At 27.7% G+C, this 22,589-nt stretch overlaps 2 protein-coding genes across 3 annotated transcripts; both read right to left on the bottom strand.

The window, feature by feature from the left end:
* Positions 1 to 10,480: 10,480 nt before the first annotated feature.
* Positions 10,481 to 13,194, bottom strand: LOC105112619 (uncharacterized). Of its 2 annotated transcripts, none has more exons than XM_011008380.1 (3): positions 12,940 to 13,194; positions 12,417 to 12,623; positions 10,481 to 10,824 (listed from the first exon to the last, which is right to left on the bottom strand). In XM_011008380.1, the coding sequence occupies exons 2-3, from the start codon at positions 12,576 to 12,578 to the stop codon at positions 10,657 to 10,659; spliced, it is 330 nt and encodes a 109-aa protein (XP_011006682.1). In that variant the 5' UTR covers positions 12,579 to 12,623; positions 12,940 to 13,194; the 3' UTR covers positions 10,481 to 10,656. The 2 variants fall into 2 exon arrangements, with proteins under 2 accessions (XP_011006682.1, XP_011006672.1); XM_011008370.1 differs by having other exon boundaries at positions 12,417 to 12,599; positions 12,940 to 13,192.
* Positions 13,195 to 17,616: 4,422 nt separating this feature from the next.
* Positions 17,617 to 19,269, bottom strand: LOC105112612 (momilactone A synthase-like). The gene is made up of 2 exons (XM_011008357.1): positions 19,101 to 19,269; positions 17,617 to 18,538 (listed from the first exon to the last, which is right to left on the bottom strand). Exons 1-2 carry the CDS (start codon positions 19,136 to 19,138, stop codon positions 17,749 to 17,751), a joined length of 828 nt encoding a protein of 275 aa, XP_011006659.1. The 5' UTR covers positions 19,139 to 19,269; the 3' UTR covers positions 17,617 to 17,748.
* Between the last annotated feature and the right edge of the window lie 3,320 nt (positions 19,270 to 22,589).

Genomic DNA, 22,589 nt, shown 5'->3' with positions numbered 1-22,589 from the left:
CCTATTTTTCCTTCTCTTCTTCTCTTTTTTCTTTTTTCTTTTTACTCTCTCTATTCTCTCCTATCTTCTTTCTCTTTATTTCTCTTAGTTTTTCCTTTTCTTTTCCTTTTCTATGTTTTCCTTCTTTTCTTCCTCTGTTTTTCTTTTCTTCTCTCTCTGTGTTTTTTCATTCTCTTCTCTACTTCTTTTTTTTTCTTTTAGTCTTTCACCTTTCTTATACTTTCCTCTTTTTTATGTCCTAGTCTCTCCTGTATTTATAGGCAAAAACAAGGGAGACATATGGACAGGACGGCTTATATGCTGCTGCCCCTCCACTACCCGAGGGACACATCTCCTCCCTTTTCTTTAACATATGGAAAGCTTTGGGCAAGTAGGGGTCCTTGATCGGTGTCCCTTTTACCTTTTCAGAGGAAAAAAAGTTGATGAAAACACAAGGGAATGACAGCTCCCTTCCCCTGTTTTCTGTATGTCCAAGGGAGGAAGAAGACATACGGTGTCGTTCAAAACATCACCATTTTGGAACCTTTTTCGTGAAAAGTATATGAAACAACGCTATTTTCAACAAAACACACCATTTCATTTAAAAGAAAACAACGGCAAAAACATGTCAAAGTCCAAATCAATCTTCAATTTGTAATTTCTTCACTCAAGTCCTGAATTGCAATTTTGATTTAAAAATCAATGCAATAGCATGCCTACTAAAAATTAAATAGTGCTCCTAAAGTTGATCGTTGTTTTCACTTTGGTCCTTAGTTTTTGATTTATGCAATTCAACCCTCAATTGATCAACAACCTCTGATTTTCTTCTATTTAGTCCTTAATTCAATCAATTTTAGTGCCTGTATTTACATGTCTTTTCTAGTTTGGTCCCTGGTTTTGGATTTTTTCAATTAAGTTCATTTAATATTTATGCAATTAAGCACCTGATTTGATCAAATTAACTCTTAAAAATTATAATTTGACCCCAGAACTTTAATTTCTTCCAATTAAAGCCCAAATTGACTTTAAAATTATTTTTTCTTGCAATTAAACCCTCCATAAATTCAATTAAACCTTCAAATAAAATTTAAATGAGTCTATAAATATATGATCTTGAATTTTTCTTTCTTAAATTGAATTTTTTTTTTATCAACATGACTCTCATCAATCAACAAAATACTATCAAATTTTAATCTTTATATTTTTGAACCTCCTCGACAAATTTTTGGTCATTGTCTGGTCGTTCTGGCATCTTCCTTTCACTACTATTATTTTTTATTTTTCTTCTGAATATATTTTTTGATATTTTTTACATTTTCTTCTTTTTTTTCTTGGTAGGGACCCAAAAATGGGTTACAATAAAGGTTATAAAATGAGGTAAAAAAGATTAAAAAAATTAGTTATGACAAACTTGTAACCATGCTATTTAGGGCTAAGCTAACCTGAAATATCCTACCAAACCCGCAGTCCAGATAATGTGATTGAAATAACCTGATTAAAAAAATAAAAATAATTAGAAAGCTCTTTCCTGTCAAACCCTTGGCCCATATTATGTGATTGGAATAACCCGATTAAAAAAATAAAGAGAATTATAAAGCTTTTTTTTCTATAAAAAAATCCATGTTAACTTTTCAAATCTAAGATCCGAGTCATTAGACATGAAGCATCCAATTTAGAAAAGCTATGAAGTCTAATTCTCAATCAATCATATATTGAAGGATGAAATTAAAAAAAAATTAAAAAATAATTTTAAAAAATTAGCAATTAAAAAATAAAGATCAAAATTAAAATACAAAATAAATTTTATATTTAATTGAAGGGTGAAATTGAAAAAAAAATCAATTTAATAAAAGGACCATTTTTTTTAAATGAGGTTCAAAATTAACATATTAAAAATAATAACTCTTACAAAAGGACTAAGAAAAAAAATTAGAAATCAAAACAATGAAGACCAAAGTGGATCAAAATACAATATTTGGTAAATTAGGATTCAATAATAAAATTAAAAATAAATAAAACTCCTACAAAAAGGTCAAGATCAAAAATAAAAAATCAAAGGAGTAAGGAGTAAAGTTGAATTACTAACAACCAAGAGGACTATGTTGTAATTTTTAGGGGATGATAGAGAGAAGAAGGAGAAAAGAAAGAAGAAAGGTCCACGACAACAAATTGAACCACCATTAGAGCAACACATCATATCAATAGGAAGAGAACATAATAGCACTTTTAACGACATGATGAAAGAGAATTTTTTTATGGCAAGATCAGGCATCACCCGTGGGTGTGCCGCATATGCATGTCCTTTTTTTAATTTATTTAAATACAGAAGTGCCCCTGAGCTAATTTTCTAAGTACAAAAAAAAACCATTGTAAAAAATCAAAAATACCCTTTGACCTTAGGCTTTTTTTTTTAATTTTAAAGTTGTTTTTTTCATTTTAATATGCATTTAAATATTTATGATTTTTTATATTTGGTCAAATACCAAGTTACCCCTCATATTAAATTATAATAATGAAAAAACTATTGTAAAAAATATGAAAATATCCTTTGACTCCAAGTTTATTTATTTTTTTCTTCGAATTCTGATCATTTCATTATGCAATAAAGATAGAAAAATACTTATTTGTCCCGAGCTATTTTAAAAATGACCAATAAATTATCTGAAAAGACTTTAATGCCATTGGAAGCCAATACAAAGTTTTTAATTTGGGTAAAAAGACTTTAATGTCATCAAAGGCAGTGCAAAGTTTTAATTTGGGTAGAGAGGCAAAGACACCTGACAATTAAAGTTTTTAATCTGGGTAAAGAGGCAAAAACTCTCTTACACTGTTATAATGAATAAGCACACTAATCAAGTAGAAACTACGCAATAAAGAACAATGGGCGATGGGAGGATCATAGTCAGTGATTGGTAAATGGTGGTTGAGGTTGAATTGTCATTCAACTAACTTAATTGAAAACCCAATTACTAATTAAAGGAGATGACATGCCATTGCTTTGAAGATGTTTAAATTAAGGTCTGATCATTTACCAAGAAAACTAACTAATCTATCTACTTTCGTTGTTACAATTTGGTTGGAAAATGATTGAATGTGTTAAAAGGACAAGCCCTATAGCTAGCTAGGAGGCAAAAGGTATAGCAATAATGAAGAATAAATAAATAAAAAGTAAATATATATGTGCATTTACATGGATGCAGAATTAATATAGTTTAAATAATTGTAAGAGAAAATGTTAAGATACAAAAGTATAAAATTAAGAGAAATACTTCCTCATCAACTTCACATAAAGCAAACACTTCATGGTGTTGTAATTACTCGATGCTTGCATCGTGAAAGAGATTGATACAAAAAAGAGATGGAATCATAGCAAAACTTCTCAAAAGTGATAAGATCTCTCTCATGTTTCTTCTCTGTTTTTATGTCTATCTCTCTCCATAAAACTTCTCAAACCTTCTACTCCAGAATTATATATTAAACTTCGGTTCTTTCCTTAATTTGCAAAGGCTAGTCAGAGAAGCCGCACTATATCTTGTTGGTTACAAGCAGCAGTGGAATTTGCAATGGAAGATAAGACTAATTAAAGAAAGATATTAGAACGTGAGATTGTGAAGAGGAGATCATGTATAGAAGTTGGGGTACAATTCAGCCTGCTGGGTATTTTTTTTTTTTAGATTAATATGGATATCTGAACTTGCCTGGATATTTGATGCTATGGCTTGTAAGTGACGGTGAGCCACGAGAAGCTTCATTAAAGACTCAGAAATGATGCTCATATCACTGCAAAAAAAAGGTGCCTTCTAGAGAAATAGATTAAAAAAAAATTACAATTCAATAATATGATAAAAGAATAACACATAAACGATTTATATAGAGGTTAAATTAAATTGATAAACAAAAGGAATCCAAATCTAAGAAAGAAAAATAATTAAATTTAAAAAATAATTAAAATAACAAACATATCTTTTAGATCTAATATGATGATGTTTTGGATTGTAGCGGGTTGTAACCAACCGTCATCCCTCTTTGAATGAAACTGTATAATTATCTAGCAGAATATAAGTTTAATTTAACAATCAAATCTAAAATTTTTTTTTTTGTTATGTTTCGCATTTAAAGCATATAGGCTATTTCACATATATTTATGCAAACTTTGTCTTATCTATATTATATTATAGATTATAGAATACATTTAAAAGACGTGGCTTAATTACATGTGGATTAACGTTGTCCACACACACAATATTATGAATTTTTTTTAATAATTTATTTTGATTATCAAAGTTTTATTTTGAGTGATTTAATCTTAATTAAAGGTCAATTATTTTTAATTTATTAGTCAATAATGAAATAAAAAAAGATGGATGAAAATAAAAACAGCACCAAACATAAGTGGTGTCACAAAGATTGCATGACAATTACATTTAGTTATTGATATTTCAAAATAACATAATTTATACAATTTAGATCTCTTTAAATTTTAAAAAATAAATTTTGATACATAAATTCATTTGTGTTATTTTTTAGTCTATAGTAAGAGAAAAGAAAGAGGAGGGGCTGTTGAATTCTAGTAACGAGAGAGAAAGTTACCGTTTACTTCATTCTCAACCACCAAAATGGTTTTCTAGGTTTTAGTTTCTTAAGCTATTTTTTAGGTATTTGGAATTGATTGAATGCTTTGTGGGTGTTATAAGGATATTGGTGAGGTATTTTTGGGTTGAAATAACTTAATTAAAAATTATGTTTTTTGGCAAAAAAAAAAATCGTTGCCCTTATTTTCCAACCACTAGTGTGATGACTAGAATCTAGGCTTACAGATAACAAGTTATCTACTTATTTTTTTTAAAAAAAAAAAAAGAAATGGATAATTTGTTGTCTACCCCTTTAAAAAATAAAAAAACAAGCCCAAGCCTAGGCTTAAAGGCACGTCAACGCTCCTATGCTCTTCATTGTTATTGCCTAAGTGTACTGTGTCATAGGATCGTGAGTCTAGACTTTGATTAACCTTTTTTTTATGTTAGATATAAATTCAAGGGAAAATATTTATTGAACTCGGTTAAGTTCATGATATGAATTATAAATTTGAAAAATTAAGCGATAACACACCGGCTATTATTATTTTTTATATTACTTTTTTAACAAATATCTTTTTTAAAGTATCTTTTTTTTAAAATATATTTCAATTAATATTCATCATCTATGATTTTTTCTTGTTTAACCTTTTTTTAGATAAAGAATTTTTTATGGTATTGCGCGTATTTAATTTTTAAAAATATTATTTCGATTCATCTATAATTTTTTTTCTTTTGTATACAAGAATTTAATTTTTTTAAATAATAAATTTTTATTTTTAGATAATATTTTTAATATATGTAGCCTTACATAATATTTTTTATTTTTTATTTTATTTAATCAATTTCATATATGTGTCTATTTTTAATATTGTTTGATTAAATAAAAAATTAATTTTAATAAAAAATTCAATAAATATCTTATTTTGCAAGGTTAAATATTTTAATATATACACGTTTCTTGACTTTTTTAGTTTTATTTTTAGTTATTTTTAATCATTTTTTCTCTTTTATTAACTCATATAGATTTTAAATTATTTAATTATATGTATGTATAAATATTTTAATTAATTTTTTTATATAAAAAATTTGAATATATATTTTTTATAAAAAAATATTTAACTACCAATAAAGCACGGATTAAAAAAACTTAAATAGTCTATGAATATATTCAGAACACGTCACATGCATTCTTAGATTGGCTTTTCTGACTCTCCATGGTTAGATACGCGGCCTCATAGCATGGTTCTTCCGTACTCCTTGAATCTTTAACAATGACTAACAGCGACTGATGATGGATAGATATATTTTACTAGTATAGTATAATGATATTTTGTTTTTTTTATATGAAACTCAATTATAGTTTTTGAAAGCATTAAATTTTTTTATATAATTCATTTATTATTTTTAATTTTAACAGGGATAAATATATATTTATCATCTTAATTACATAATAAAATAAAAAAATATTATTAGAATAAAAAATCTTAAAATCTTGAGAGAAGGAGTATTTTTAACTTTTCACAGTAATTTTTTTTATAATTATAAAGTTAGTTTGTGAAAAATTTTATATTTAACTAAATAAAAAAATAAAGGAAGACATGTGCAAGGTATTTGAAAAGTATTAACACTTTATGAGTAGTGCATATAACATCTCCTGACTTTCAAAAATAATCTTTCATCGTGTTTTTACAAGTATTGTTATGTTTTTTTCCTGTTGGCACATGTCACCGATGATGGTCCAATTTGACACTAGTGAGTCTTCTTTTATTTTTCTCTCTCTCTTCCCTCAAAAATTACAATTTGATCATCTTAGTTGTTAGTAATTTAATTATAGTCCATATTCTTTTTATTTTTATTTTTTTTCTTCATCTTTTTGTAGAAGTTTTATTTATTTTTGATTTAATCCCAATTTATCAAATACTATATTCTCTAATATGGTCCTTATTCTTTGGATTTTTAATTTTTTTCTTTGGTCCTTTTGTAAAAGTTTTGGTGGTTTTCAATTTAATCCTTCAATTTAAATTAATGGTATTATGTTTGTTAATTTGGTCCTCATTATTTTGATTTTTAATTTTTTTCTTGGCCCTTTTGTAAAATTTATTGTTCTTTTTAATTTCACCCTTTAATTACAATATCATTTTTATGTAATTTTGATTCCCATTTTTTTATATTTTTTTCCTTTTACTAAATTGATTTTTTTTTAATTTCATCCTTCAATTAAATATAAAATTTATTTTGTATCTAAGTTTTTATTGTTTATTCTTTTAATTGCTATTTTTTAAAAATTATTTTATTGTATCTTGAATTAAAATTCTTTTTCAATTTCATCATTCAATATATGATTAATTGGGAATTGAACATCATGATTTTATTAAATTGGGTGTTTTGGGTCTAATGGCTAGGATTATGAATTTGACAAGTTAACACGTTTTTTTTTAAATTTATAATTCTCTTTATTTCTTTATTAAATTATTTCAATCATAACATGTTTAATAGAGTATCAAAAGTTAATTAGCTTAGCCCTAATTAATATAACTATAAGTTTATCATAATTACTTTTTTATTTTATTTTTTTACTCCATTTCAACACTTAAACATTATTTTGAACATACATAAAAACCCAGCAAGTAACTTCTCTTTCTATATAATATTTTAATTTAATTTAATTCTCAATTTGATAGTGTTATCTAATCATTAAATCCTTCTGTGCTACAAATTTACAAATAATCATATAAAGCGGCATTGAGAGACAATTAAACTTCTACATCGATGGATCATCTCATAATTGCAAAAGGTTATAGAGGTCTTCTTTTGAACATATATTAAAGAAGAGCTAGATCATACCTTTTCTTTTGTTTTTTATACATATTATATTAATTGTATAAAAAAATTGATTTGTTGTTTTCCTTTTAAGCCAAATGAATGAATCTAAACTGGGATTTTCCTATATATCTCTTAAAAGTGATATATATATATATATATATATATATATATATATCACATTAGAGTTTCGACTATAGAACCCTTGAATATATATATATATATAGTGCAGGTAGCTTGAGTAAACGCGTTTGTTACTAATTAATAGGCCAGATAATAGCACCAACACTTCTTTTTCTACATTAATTCCCTAATTATTTTCACCAATTTATGGTATTATCTATACTTTAATTTGAGTTCAAAATAACTACCCGAATCCAACTCAAAGATATATGGATTTTTAATGCCTGAACCCAATCCGATTGCGTTTCAACAGGTTATAAAGCCTGAAAACCAAACTTAAATGATATAATTTACAACTATTTAGTATATAATTAACTTTGTATACATGTGATATTTTTTAAAAAAAATATTTATTTATTTATTTATTTCACGCCAGATATTTGAGTTTCAAGTAGGGCTCGAGGTTGGGGAGGGTTCAAGTTTTAAGAATACTCACTCCGAGGGGCTTTATGAGTAAATAATCAAATCCATATTTCTACTTTGAGTTTTGATTCGTGGACATGTATGAAAACTCATGGCCAAGAATTTAGAATTATAACAATTAATACGTACGTTATACTTTAAAAATTACAAAGATTTTGTTACTAACTTATTTCTACTTTATTATTTATTCTCCTCCTATAACGAGGGGCATTTTCATATTAATTTATATGTTAATCAAAACTAAATAATTTTTAAAATTTTATTTTTTTTAAGACCACACCTTTTATGTTGTAATAAAATACGATGAAGACCATAAGCAAAATAAAATTTTGAGACGTATACAAACACTATTTTCTTAAGATAAGGTTATTAGCAAGCTTTGTAAACACAAGAAAAACTATGGTTTTTCAGCACACCTTAATTATATAAATTATATAAGTGCAAGATATACATAGACGGCTAGCTTGTAATAGCTAGATGGAAAATAAATTAGAGAATTAAAAAATTTAAAGAATAAAAGAATTGTTAGAGAATTAAAAAAGTTATAATTGTTAAAAAAATTTAAAATAAAAGAATTAAAGAGTTATTACAAAAAATAAAAGAGCTATTAAGAAATTAAAATTTTATTAGGATTTTGTGATTTAAAAAAATTAATTTCAATTATTTAAAAAACTTATGGTTTCAGGTCAAAAATAAATTATTATTAGGGATAAAAAGCTCTAAAAATACAGGCATATTGCCTCGCGTGTATGGCGAGCAATCAAATTCAGCTCAATCTTACACGCATGATTCCACTTTTTTTTCTTGGTTGTTACCATCACATATCGAGGTTTCTCCATTATATAAACATTACATGATTATTTTATTTTTTTAATATAAAATAAAAGGCCCTATACATACTTTATGTTTACAAAAAAAAAAATTGTGTTTTTTAATATATAATAAAAATCTTTGAAAATAGTTTTTACTATTTACAACATTTTATATTTATCCAAATTATGTTACAAGGTTCGATCACAAGAGAGAAGAGACACACAGTCGAACCTTTCCTGAGAGTTATTAATTTCTCATTTAATTCGATATTAATACTGACAGTACTTTTGGCGCAGTTATGAAATAACAATGTGCTTTCTGAAATAAAACCTACCCACATGAGCAAGGCAAGTGGATTCCAAGAGGAGTGGATCCCTCTCACCTTGCCTTTCTTACGTCTTATCATTTATTTTTATTTTTTAAAATTTACTTGTAACATTATTAACCACTCGTAACAAAGAAGGCAGGAGTGTATGTCTGCTAGCGTGGTAGTTATTGTTTTTTAAATAATTTTTTATGTTAAAATATATATTAATAATATATTTTTTTTAAAAAAATATTTTTAATATTAGTTCATCAAAATAATTTAAAATATATAAATTATATTAAATTTTAATAAAAAAATAAATAAAATTTAAATTTTTTTAAAACACGTATTAAACCCATTCCTAAACGGGTTAATGTCATTGGGCTCCATTTTTTTGCCTGGTTTCTGTGAGCATTTTGCAGGTTTCTGTTTTCTTTTTTTACGAGGTCTGGCTCTCAATTCAATTTCTATGTGTGGGGTAAAGGTTATTAATTAATTACTAGCCACACGTACGGCCACAATAAGTAGCAAGTTTTAATTACTGATATTTATTGTGAATGTGATTTCGATTGAGGTTAGGATATTATCTTCATCTTCATCTTTATATTTCTTGCTTTCTTATCATAATTGTCTATTTATCAACTTCATAATTTATTCTTTATACCTCATTTATACTAATATTCCTAGCTAATATGAATCTATCTGATTAGTTATAGATCTTAATAAAAGTGTGTATAAAGCATTATTAACAATCAATTTATAATCTCTTTTATCAACAAAATCACCTACTTGTAATTTGAAAAGGGCATTTTAACTCTTTCACACTATTCTTTTTCTGACAAAAGAATTAATAACTGCAGGTGTAAAAGAATTACACATTAATTTAAATTAAATAATAAACATGCAGCTAAAGGGATAAATAGATGCATCTTATATCCAATTATGCTTTTATTTATTCTATTGTTTTTATAAATAGATTTATTTTTATTTTTAAAAAATTATTTATTCTATTGTTTTTATAAATAGATTTATTTTTATTTTTAAAAAATTATTTATTCTATTGTTTTTATAAATAGATTTATTTTTATTTTTAAAAAATTATTTATTCTATTGTTTTTATAAATAGATTTATTTTTATTTTTAAAAAAGGCTTGATTCATTATCTTGCCCAATAGTGGTTGGGTGATATGGGTATTGATTATCATTTATGAGAAATAAACAACTTTTTCGGCAACTTCTTCTTCTTCTTTTTTTTTCCGGTTTTTGGCCAATAGGGATTGGGTGATAGAGGCATTCATTAATTATCTTGAGACGAAAAGATGACCGATCCCACACTTGAGCATCATCAGATCAGAGAGTAGTACAAAAGCAAGCTAAGAAGGATCATCAACACATATATTTCACTTGTCATTGATTATATGGATGGTGAACGTTTGACATTGTGACAGCAAATAAGATGTATACTTTTGCATGGGCGGAACTTCAAAGAGTGAACAGAAAAGGAAAAGCTTTCGTTTCCAGAATACACCCTGAGCAAAATTCTTGCAAGGTCGCATCCTAGTCTTCCAGGATCTGCTGCCTTTCAAGCTCAATAATACGTTCAGTCAAAGTGCCTGAAGGGCCAGTTCTTGGTTCGTTAGTACACTTGCATTGCAAGAGTTGCTGCTTAAGACTCCGGACAAGCTCATTAAGCCTGTGAATGTTCTTCTCTTGTGATAAGATAATCTGCAAAGTCGAAGACGTCCATTCGGTGTTTTAAGGAAAGAGTAAGCAAAATTTTGAGACAAAACTGGAATTCTTTTAGCGTTTCTATTTATTCTAGAGTTTGCCTGCAACAAGTAAAGATAAAGCTTGACATGATAAGCTACAATAGGGATAAAGTAGCCGTATAATGATAGTCTCCCTGTTAAGCGACAGCTCAGGAATCACTAGAATCTGAGTGTTACAACAGGTAGCCAAAAAAGAGTAATATAGAATAACATACAATGATATGCCAAAGTCCCATATTAAGAATCACAAGCTAAGAAAATGGAAACAGCCCCAGTTACATCTAAGTATTACATTAGTTAACCCGAAAAAGGCAAGGTAATTACGCGAATTTAATAATGTAAATGTTCAAAAACAATATCCTCGAGTGAACAAAATAAGTTTACAATTCCAGGATCCAAGAAACTATAATGTCCAGGTTACCACGACAGAACTACATGCAGAAATCTCGACATATGAACAACTAATCAACTAAGACATAGAAGCATTAGAAGTTGATTACAATATTTGGCCTCCAATTGTGATCAGGGCATCTTTCTATATGTGGATTATTTATAACAAACTAAAGGATTAGCATTTATGTTCTATGACAAGACTTACTAATACAAAGTCAGTACGATCATTTCACATTTGTTTCTTAATTGAGAGCTCTCAAAGTAATGACTTAAAAGATCATATATCTTTGCTGAATAATAGATCTTTCAAGAGAGTTATTTTGGCAGAACCACTCAATACAAAAATGCCAAACTATTGTCTTCAAATTGATACTTAAGATGAAGAGCTAGCATTTTTATTGGACATGATTACGAGAATGTCAGTATAATAAGATAACCTCCATGGATGTTTGACAATAGCAGAGTAGATTTAGAAATGATGGGTGTTCCAGGTTTGAACCTGGCATGGTGATGCAGTGGATTTTAAAGAAATGTCAAGTTTTCTCTGAATTTTATTTTTTTTGTAATAAGATAACAGTATTCTATGATCCGATTACAGAATTTTGGTTTTCTACAACCCTGGTTTTTCACTCTTGTTTAAATTCAATTTCATATTAGCTTTAGCCATTATTCTGCGGTAGCTGCTGTTTTTTTGATTTCCCTACTATACATCGCACTGGATCTAGTAGCAGCCCCTATGAAGGCAGAGATTGTTACATACATAGTCTAATGCTCCAATTACAACAAACAAATTGCATTATCTAGCGCCATTGTATTAGCAAGTCATAATTAGTAAGATCACCCCTGCACTAGTTATCGAACTGATTTGGTCTACATAGACTATGTCTATCAAACACTTATCCTATCAAGGAAGGCAAGGGTAAACAGAACACATAGACTTCAAAACATCAATGAGCTGATAACTCCAAAAAAAACAGCTTCGGTAACCAATACACATTACTTATAGCATGGAAGATGTTCTAAGTACTAAATGCAGCTAAACTTACAATTTCACAATCAAAATATTCTTTAACAGTTGCAAACACAAATGATTTCATTCACAAACCAACCCAATAAATGGATGGAGAAAACATAGAGAAAGACGACACTCCTTACCTTCTCTTTTACACCTTCTTCCCACTTTGAAATCTGTAGCTGCTTTGGGTTGACAGCAGGCTTCGTGTCAATGTCATTTACAAGAGGTTGTCTCCACTCAAATTGGGATGTGATTATCAGTATCAGTAACAGAAACACAAGTAACATAGGCCTAGACATCATTATAAGCTGCTCTCACAATACCTGCTCAAAATCTAAGAATAAATACTAAAAAAAAAAAAAAAACTTTACGGTCATTCTTGTTTCAAAATTATGAATCTAAAGAAACCCATTTGAGATTGAGCTAAATAGTCATAATCTAAACACAAGCCAGCCCCAAATCGAACATTGCTAAACCCAATTAAGCCTAATTTTGCCCTAATATTCTTTTCGGGTACTTAGAAACCAGAGTAAATGAGATGCTTCTACTTCAACTTGCAATCTTATATATACTAAATGCTCAAAAAACCCAAAATTCTTTTATCTATAAAATGCAAATACGAAACAAAAACAAAACAATATTAAACGAAAAAAAGAAACTTACAGATCATCGAATAAGATGAGAAAAGCCCGTGTCCAAATTCACGATCGGTTTTTGCTAAGTTTTCTTTTTTGACTTTCAGGTGTTTGGGTTTTGCTTTGTGATGATGACTATCGTTTTGAAATTAAGGGTTTTTTTTTTTTTTCAGGAATAGTTTAATTTGGGGGGCTTTAAATGCTTGTTAAGTAGAATTTTTGAAGCAAAAATGAGATTACTTGATATTCAAGAAGCTTTTGCTACAGTACTTTGAAAATTAATCAGTTTCTATCTTAAAAAAAAAAAAAAGTTGTTGATTTTAAAGATAGTGATAGATTAGTCCCTTTAGTTTTTTAAAAATCAATTAATTAGTCCATGAAATACCAGAACAATAACCTACTTTTGTAGTCAAAAGTTTCCTTCTTACCTACTTCGATATGTTTTCAATTCAATTTATATATAATTAACCAAAAACACTTGACAGATTTAAGAGTATAATGATTGAATATTTAGTTTTCAAGATTTTATAGATTAATTAATTGTTTATGTTAAAACATAAAGAATAAGTTATAATTTACTCACTGATTATAAGGGATTCCAATGGATCAAGTTGGAGTTGGATTATTCTCCACCGAATCCTATTTAGAATATCTAAATTCATGAATTGATTTTGCTTTTAACCTATTTAGATCAAGTTCGTTGAAGAATATACTTCATCTGATCTGATAAAAAAAATATTTTATTAATAAATTATAAAACAAAGTATAAATTTAATGTTTATTTATAAAATCATAAAAAATCTAATGAATTATAAAATAAAAATTCATGTATAATATTAAAAAATAATAAATTTATAAAAAAATAATTAAAAAACCAGTTGAAAGTCCATGCATTAAGTGAATCCCTTATCTATCTCCATATTTAATTTCATTCAATTCAAATCAAATTTTATTCTAATCTTATCACACAACTATATTAACTATATTTTTAAAACTTGTTCAACCAGCTGATCACTCAAGGATTTGACTAATTCAGGATTGAAATCAGACGAAGAATGATTTAAAACTCGTCTAACCCAGCAGGTTGACCCGGTTATCCAATAAAACCAGGTTGAAAACTCGATTATAACCCATTAATTATTTTTTATTTTTTTTTAACAAAATAACATCTTTTTTATTTATAAAAAATAGAATTGACTCAGTTGACCCAATCAAAACCCGTGATCCTGGCCTTGGGTCTGGTCAGCATCGGCCCAGATTTAAAAACATTGCACAAAACATAAAAGTCCAATCCACCAGTATTTGATAACTAGTTATAAGTTCCTTGGTTTTATCACGTCTTAGTCTTTGGACAAGATAGTTTTTTTATCACGTTTTTGTCATGAATTAGATAATTTCACATGCTATATTATGAGTTAGATAATTTTTTTATTAATTTTCAAAAAATATTTAGATATTATTAATATTTTTTTAGCAAAATAAAATAAATAAATTAGGTAGAGGTTGATCTTATATGTTATAGTTGACTTTGTAAGTTTAAAGACAACTTAAATGACTAATAAAAATATAATCTGACTAAAAAAAATTAAGACGATATCTTTTTAAAAGAATATTAAAACGACAACATATTGAATCCACTTAGATTTATTTGGATCAACTCGGATTTACTCGAATCAACTAGGGTCAATTTGTTAAATCTTCAACATAAGTCATAAGACCTTGATAACCCTGTAAAAAAAATATGAAGTAAAGAAAATAATAAAAAAATATGAAGTTCAATTCTTAATTAATCTAATATTAAAAGGATGAAATTGAAAATAAAATACAATTAGAAAAATAAGTTGAGTCAACCTGAGTTAATTTGTTAAATCTAAATCATATGACCGGAATAACCACATATAAAGCAAATTGAAATAAATTATAAAACCTAGTTCCTAGTCAACCCGCTATTGAAGGGTGGAATTGAAAAAAAAATCAAAAAAATTAAAAAAACATGAGGCAACCGGCTAATTCATGACTCGGGTTATGAGACTGTAATAATCCATCCTTCAATATTCAAAAATAAATCAATTTCAAAGCACAATTTCTAATCAAACTAATGTTTAAGGACTACATTGAAAAAAATTAAGAAAAATAAAAAAAATATTTCGAGTCAACACACATTGAAAAAAATTAAGAAAAATAAAAAAATATTTTGAGTTAACAGAGTTAACTTGTCAAATTTGGATAATAAAACTGAGATAACTCCATAGCAATAAAATAAAATAAAATTATGAAGTCAAATCCTCAATTTACCCAATGTTGAAGGATGGAGTTCGTAAAAGAAATCCAATTAAAAAAAGGTAAAAAAACCCAAGGCAACTCGATTAACCTATAAAACTCGTGACCTAGGTTATGAAACTATGATAATCCCATCCCATAGAAAGAAAAAAAATAAAGATAAATACACAATATGTTGAAGGATGAAGGTAAGAAAAAAAATCAATTATAAAAAGAACAAAAATATGACCCGAGTTAACCGAGGTTAACATGCCAAACCTAAGTCATAACATCGGGATAACTCTATGAAAAGTAAATTAAAATAAATTATGGAGTCCAATATACATTAAATTCAATGTTGAAAAAAAAATTAAAAACCAAATTATAAAGGGCCTTGTCATTTCACTGTTCATTACTACAGTAAAATATCAAAGCCTTTTAATATATGTTAACTAAATTATTGTCCAGTCTACCCTGTAAGTTAAATTATATCTTTTGGGGTGTAAAAAGAATATGAGTGTTGTTAATGCATTTTTTTAGCAAAACAAATTACACAGGGATTAACTTGATGTAATTCGTCTACTTGACAGGTTTTAAAATAACCCGAATTGTAATGCCCCACACACATTTATCCCTATCCTTTTTTATCATTTGTAGATAAACTCCTAACCTTTTGTTATTTGAATATTGACCTCTCTTAGTCTTACGTATTCATTTCATCCCCCCACAAATGTTTTTTTTTCCAACAATTTAGTACTATATTCACTTTTTATTTCATCAATTTCAATATTTTTATCTTGATTTAGGTTTCTTTAATTTAATTTAATCCATTTTACTACTAGTTAAATTTTTCATATTTTAATGACCCAGAAAAATTATAACCGAGGGTTTACAAGAACAATCAATAAAAACATAGTTTTACTAAAAAAAGAATCAAGACAACATATTTTTTAAAATATTAAAATAACAACATATTAAATTAACTCGAATCAACTTAGGTTAACAAACTAAAATTGATACAAGGTCATGAGACCCTAATATTAAAAAACAAGTCATTTTTTTTATTAAACCCAGTTCTCAATAATTGAACTTTGAATGGTGAAATTGAGAACAAATTCAACTAAAAATTAGTTAAGTTAGCTCGGGTAAACTTGTAAAAATTGGATCATAAGATATAGATAACCTTATAAAAAAATTATGAAGCTCAATTTATAACTAACCCAATATTGAAGGATGAAATTAAAAAAAAAATCGATTAATAAAGAACAAAAAACCACATGAGTCAACTAATCAAACCCATAATCGGGTCATAAAATCAAAATAACCTCACAAAATATAAACAAAAATAAATTATGAAGTCTAATTCTAAATCAATCAAATATTGAAGGATGAAATTAAAAAAAATCAACTAAAAAAAGATAAAAAAAACCCTACTCAACCAGCCTAACCTGCAACTCAAGTCATAAAATTATGATAACTCTATAGAAAGAAAGAGAAAAAATTATGAAACCCTATTCCTGATTAACTCAATGTTAAAGGAGAAAAAAAAAAGACTTGAATTAATTCAGTTAATATGTGAAACTCGAATCAATGGACCATAATAATTTCATAGAAAACAAATAAAAAAATTTATAAACTCCAATTCTCCATCAACTTAATATTAAATGATGAAATTGAAAAAATAATATTCAACTAAAAAAAGAACAAAAAAGAAACCCAAATCAACTTAACTAACCTGTAAAATTATTATTTGGGTTATAAAATCATGATAATTTTATGAAAAGCAAATTCAAAAAGATTATGAATTTTAATTCCTGTTCAATGAATAAAATAAAAAAAAATTAATTAAAAAATAAAAAAAACTTGAGTCAATACAGATTACTTGCAAAACTCACAATACAAGTTATGATATCAAAATAATTTTATAAAAAATAAATTAAAATAAATTATAAAATTCTATATCAATAAATCTAATATTAAAAATTAAAATTAAAAAATTAAAATTAAAAAAAATTAAAAATTAAAACAAAAATAAACTTGGCTTTTCACTCTTCATAGCCAAGTGAAAAGCCAAATCTTTATAGTGTATGTTAATATGGGAGAAAAAGTGAACACACGAAGTCTTTCCAAAAAAAAAATCCAAGCATCTCTTGGGTCATTGTGTGGCCCATTATAATTTTTTTTTTTTTCAGTTTTTCATTTAGCCTTTCCTAGAAGGCTAAGACCAGAAGTGTGGCCCCTTCTTAGAAGGCCCTTGAGAAATAACGTCCGAATATCGATTAAATGAAGTTAAAATACTACCTAATCCCAATTTTGATCCCTAATTTCTCGCATCCCAAACTTTAATGATGACGTGTGTTGACAATATAATATATGTATTTTTATAAAAGTTTTTCTTAATTAAAAATATATCAAATAATATATTTTTATTTTTAATACCAACACATAAAAAAATATAAAAAACATTAATTTAATATTTTTTTCAAAAACAAAAACAAATATTTGTCTCTAATGTTCTAATAATCTATCCTAAAAAGCCTCTTATAACTAGTACAAGGATCCTTTTGGCATCAAGAGATCAGAGACCATACACACTTGGGTTATCATACATACAAGAACCGTTATTGACGATGGTGTAGCCGCCATCTACCACAAGATTGTGGCCACTCACATATCTGGAGTCATCACTTGCCAAGTAGAGAGCTGCTTCAGCCACATCTTCAGGCGTCAGAATTGCTCCCTTAAGGTTAGAATAACCACTGCGAATTTCATCATCGGTCATCTTCAAGAAATTTCTTGACATTTCAGTTGCAACAGTGTACGGGGAGACGCAATTTACACGAATGCCAAATTGTCCAAGCTCAACAGCTGTATTTCTCATTAGCCCTAACACGCCATGCTTTGAACTTGTGTAGGCATGGGATGCAAAACCTCCCAGAATACCACAAACACTAGAGGTTGTTATGATGCTGCCTTGTCGAGCCGGCTTCATCACACGAGCAGCATGTTTAGTGCCCAGGAAAGGACCTACTAGGTTAACCCTAATGACTTCCTCAAATTCAGACATGGAAACATCAACCATGTTGGTTTTCACCACTCCTACAATACCAGCATTATTGAACATAACGTCTAGCTTGCCATGCCTTGAAATGGCTGTGTTCACTGCATTTTCTACATCCGTTTCTTTTGTAATGTCACAATGGATAAAAGAAGCAGATTCAGAGTTCAAATCTTTGCAAACAGAATGAGCCAACTCATCTTGAGTATCTGCAATCACTACTTTTGCTCCATGTTTGAAGAAGTGTCTTGCAGTTGACTCTCCAATGCCACGAGCTCCACCGGTGATCAACGCCACTTTACCTTCTAGCCTATAAATTCCACACGACGGCCACATAATGCAGCCATGTCAAAAACGTGCTTCATGCTAATAATTTGAAGTCTCTTACGTTCTTATGGATGCCTTGATTAAAGAAAACTTACTTGATTTTGCCATTCGTACTAATGGTAGAATCATATCCATCATAAAACTTACGTTTCTTTAATAGAACTCAGATTTAAAAATCTAATTCAATAACATAGCTGAGCCTCAAAGAAGCCCCCCAATGACCCAATGAAAATCTTGAAGTCTAAGCCACTTTATAGATTTCAAGAATCTTTTATATAAAATTAAGATGAGTTTGAAACAATACAAAAAATTGAGAATTATTATATCCATGCATGTTTGAGGTGCCTAATGCCTACATTTCTATATGATAATTAGCAGAAGACAGATGGTACTGATCTGGTAAGTTCCAGCCTATATATCTCTTAATCAAGAAGTCAAAGAACAAATCAGAGAAGCTAAACATTTCATTTATTTTACAGGAATCTGGTTCGATTGATTCTCAGCTAGCTAGTCCAAAGTGTTGAAGGTAACAAAACTGAGATTACCTTCTTGCAACTGTAGAAAGTAGCGAGACACTTCCCATGTTAATTTGATCACTTTGATGAGCTAGGTATGCTCTTGCAAGCAAGAGTATATTCTTATTTTTTTCAGATCAAGACTAGAAATCTTGAGAGTGAAATAAGTCTCTAAAGAAGATTATCTTAGTTCTTAAAGTTATGGCCTCTTCTTTTAATGGAAGTCACAATCAAGTGTCGATACAGAAATCGTTTCTTCTCCACTACTTTGTAAGATGCCATCATTTTCAGACAATGGATCTATCACATCGGCATCTTCCTTGAAATCGCATCGGGTAACAAAATAGAATGGCCCTACAATAATGAAAGCTGAAATAATTGCATTGGCTTTCTCATCTACATTAATTATTCATAGCATAGTCGAAATATTTTACTTGGATCTAACCCGGTTAAAGACGTTGTTGATGTATTCATCAAATCAATTTATAAATTATCGAGTAAATTTAATTTTTAATTAAAACAATGCTGTTATGAGATTTTTTTATAAAAAAATATATAAGTACTACTATACTGTTTTAGTTTTTAAAAATATCATTTTAATTTTAGATATAAAAAAATTCAATATAAAATTTATCATGAATCAAGCTCTAGATGTTCGGTCACTGGGTTGATTCACAAGCCAAATTTTATAACTGTATGATTTTTCATTATAATGACAAATAAATTAGAGAAAAAATTGTTTTAAAATCTTTATTTAGAAGGAAATTGCAAGTATTAAGGCATATTTGTTTTCTGATAACTAGTTTTCAGGAAATCGCTTTTCAAATTTTTTTGTATTTGTTTGTCATTAAAAAAGTTAGTTAATGAAAAACACTTTCCAATCAAAGAAAAATTTAGCTTGATTTCAAGAAAAGTGTTTTCCTAAAATATTTGGGTAGAAAACACTTTCTTGAAGTTGTGAAAAATTTAAAAATATCATATCATTTACTGATTATATCAAATGTGATCTTCAAACTTTTAATTGCTATATATATATATATTTTGAATATTTTTTTTAATTTTATCTCTTAAAATTTATTTTTTATATTAACTTTGGTCCTTATTTTTATAATTATTATTTTTTTCCTTATAATTTTTTATTGAAATTTTTTATCTATCAAATTTGGTCCTCATTCTTTTTATTGTTACTTATTTTATTTGAAATAATTTATGAAATGTCAACTTTATTATTTTAATTTCTTCATCTTTTTTTTTATTTTTTAGATTTGATCTTCATTATTTATTTTATTTGAGATAATTTATGAATTATATATTTTTTTAATTTCATTTTCATTCAACCTTTTAATTTGTAAGATTTGGTCCTCGTTATTTTAATAAACTTGAGAAAAATAAAATATTAATAAGTTATTTTTTAGTTTATTTTCCACGATATAACCAAATACTGGAAAATATTTTTCAACTTATTTTCTATTACACTATCAAACATCAGAAAATAATTTACTTTTTCAGAATTCACTTTAAAAAAAAAACTACTTTCTTACAAACAAACAGAGCCTAAAAAAGTAATTTAAAGTAATTTATAAATGGATAAAAAACCTATTCAAATAACTCCTAGGCCTTCTATTCAGGAAACTCATATATCCTAGTCTTACTCCTCTTGTATTACTCTCGATTTCCCTATTACTTTGTACTTCTATTTTTACTTTTTATATGCTGAGTCTGACTAGGACCACATTTTCATTGAAGTATGTTAATGTTTCAGAAAATTTATACTTATTAATCTTCCTTCACCTGGTATTTTTTGATAAAAATATATTATTATAATCTTAGTTCATTAGTAGCTCCTAATCTATGTGATATAATAATATATAAAAACTTTAATTAATCTCTCAATTCAGATAAAGTAATGAGTTTTGTTTGTAATAAAAATAAGATAAACTAGGAAAAATATAGAAAAATATGCATCTGGGCTAAAATAAATCTTTCATATATAAAAGAACAATAATTTGTACTTGAAAATTTTCTAAGAGATTAAGGGTATCATATCCATCATCTATATAAATTTTTAAGTGGCTATATGGAACGCAATAAGAGTGAATATATACTTAGAAGCTTTTAAGTGATTATAAGTTCTTGGTAAGTAAGAGCTTGTAGTTTTACCAGCATTGTCACAAGAATTAAAAGTCATCCACTAAAGAGTGGTCACCATAATTTCTTTTTTTTACGAGGCATAAACTCTCCAAGAGTGGTGATTACATGATGTTGCAATTTATACTTAAAAGATCAATCACATTCATCTCTTGGAGATTATTATATATAGCATTAGGGAGATTATATTTATCCCTTGAAGATTGATATATATAGCATTAAAAAGATTACATCTATTCCTTAAAGAGTGGTGTATATAGCACTAAAGAGACCAATTAAATACATTCCTTCTAAGATATATTATTGAAAGGCTCTAAGGGATCACCAAGAAAAAATGAAAACAGTCATTTTAAATAACTTATTTATTTAGAAAAAACTTACATTTTTTTATAGATTAATTTAGGTGTCCATGCCAACTTGCGTGCTCGACGACTAATCCCATAGACCCTGAAGTTAACGACCAAGTAAGCCTCCAGTAGTCATCATATGAACAATGAAAGACTCAAACTTAAGAACATAGATGAAGCAAATCTCTTAGTCCCAAGTTTTTACCACTTAGCCACCATCTAAATGGTTAAAAAATAAATAAAAAACTTACATTCTTTTTTTTTTTAGATTAACGTGGGTGTCCGGGTCAGTTTGCGCGCACCACGACTAATCCCACGGGTCCTGAAGTTAACGCTATATATATCAATCTTCAAGGTCCTGAAGTTAACGAGTATGTAAGCCTCCAGTAGCCATCATATGAGTTGGTTACTTGAACCTGAGAACACAAAGAGCCTTTCAATAATATATCTTAGAAGGAATAAGTTGGTTATTTCAGCAGTGTTCAATATGAGTTGGTTAGTTTGTAAGCCTCTAGTAGCCATCATATGAGTTGGTTACTCGAACCTGAGAACACAAATGAAGCAAACCCCTTAATTTCAAGTCCTTATCACTTGATCACCAATTAGATAATTAAAAAAAAAATATAAGTTTTTTTTATATTAACATGTGATGTATTTTTATAACTATCCAAAGAGAAAAAAAGAGTCTTTTTTATATTGAACACTGCTGAAATAAAAAATTACCACAGCCAATAAGAATAAGAATGTAAGTTTTTTAATATATTAACAAACCAATTCATATTTGGATATAGCACCATGTTCTTGGAGATTAGCTCGTAGCAAAGACTAATGTCCTGGGCTTGGCAAACCGCCAAGCCTAGCATGCTGAAGACGCATTTATTTGAACATACTTATTTTTTTGCAAATTTATGCCCGTGAACCTTTCTTGACTTGTTTTTTTAATAAAAATATGCTACTAAAAACTTAGTTGATTGTTCTGCACTGCTTCAGGTCAGAGGGTCAGTGTTAGCAAAACTGAAGTTTT

The sequence above is a fragment of the Populus euphratica genome, unplaced genomic scaffold (genome assembly GCF_000495115.2).
Source record: "Populus euphratica unplaced genomic scaffold, PopEup_1.0 scaffold5.1, whole genome shotgun sequence".
Taxonomy (NCBI): Eukaryota; Viridiplantae; Streptophyta; class Magnoliopsida; order Malpighiales; family Salicaceae; genus Populus; species Populus euphratica.
The sequence above is the reverse complement of the archived record's forward strand: the minus strand, read 5'-3'. Positions and strand labels throughout refer to the sequence as shown.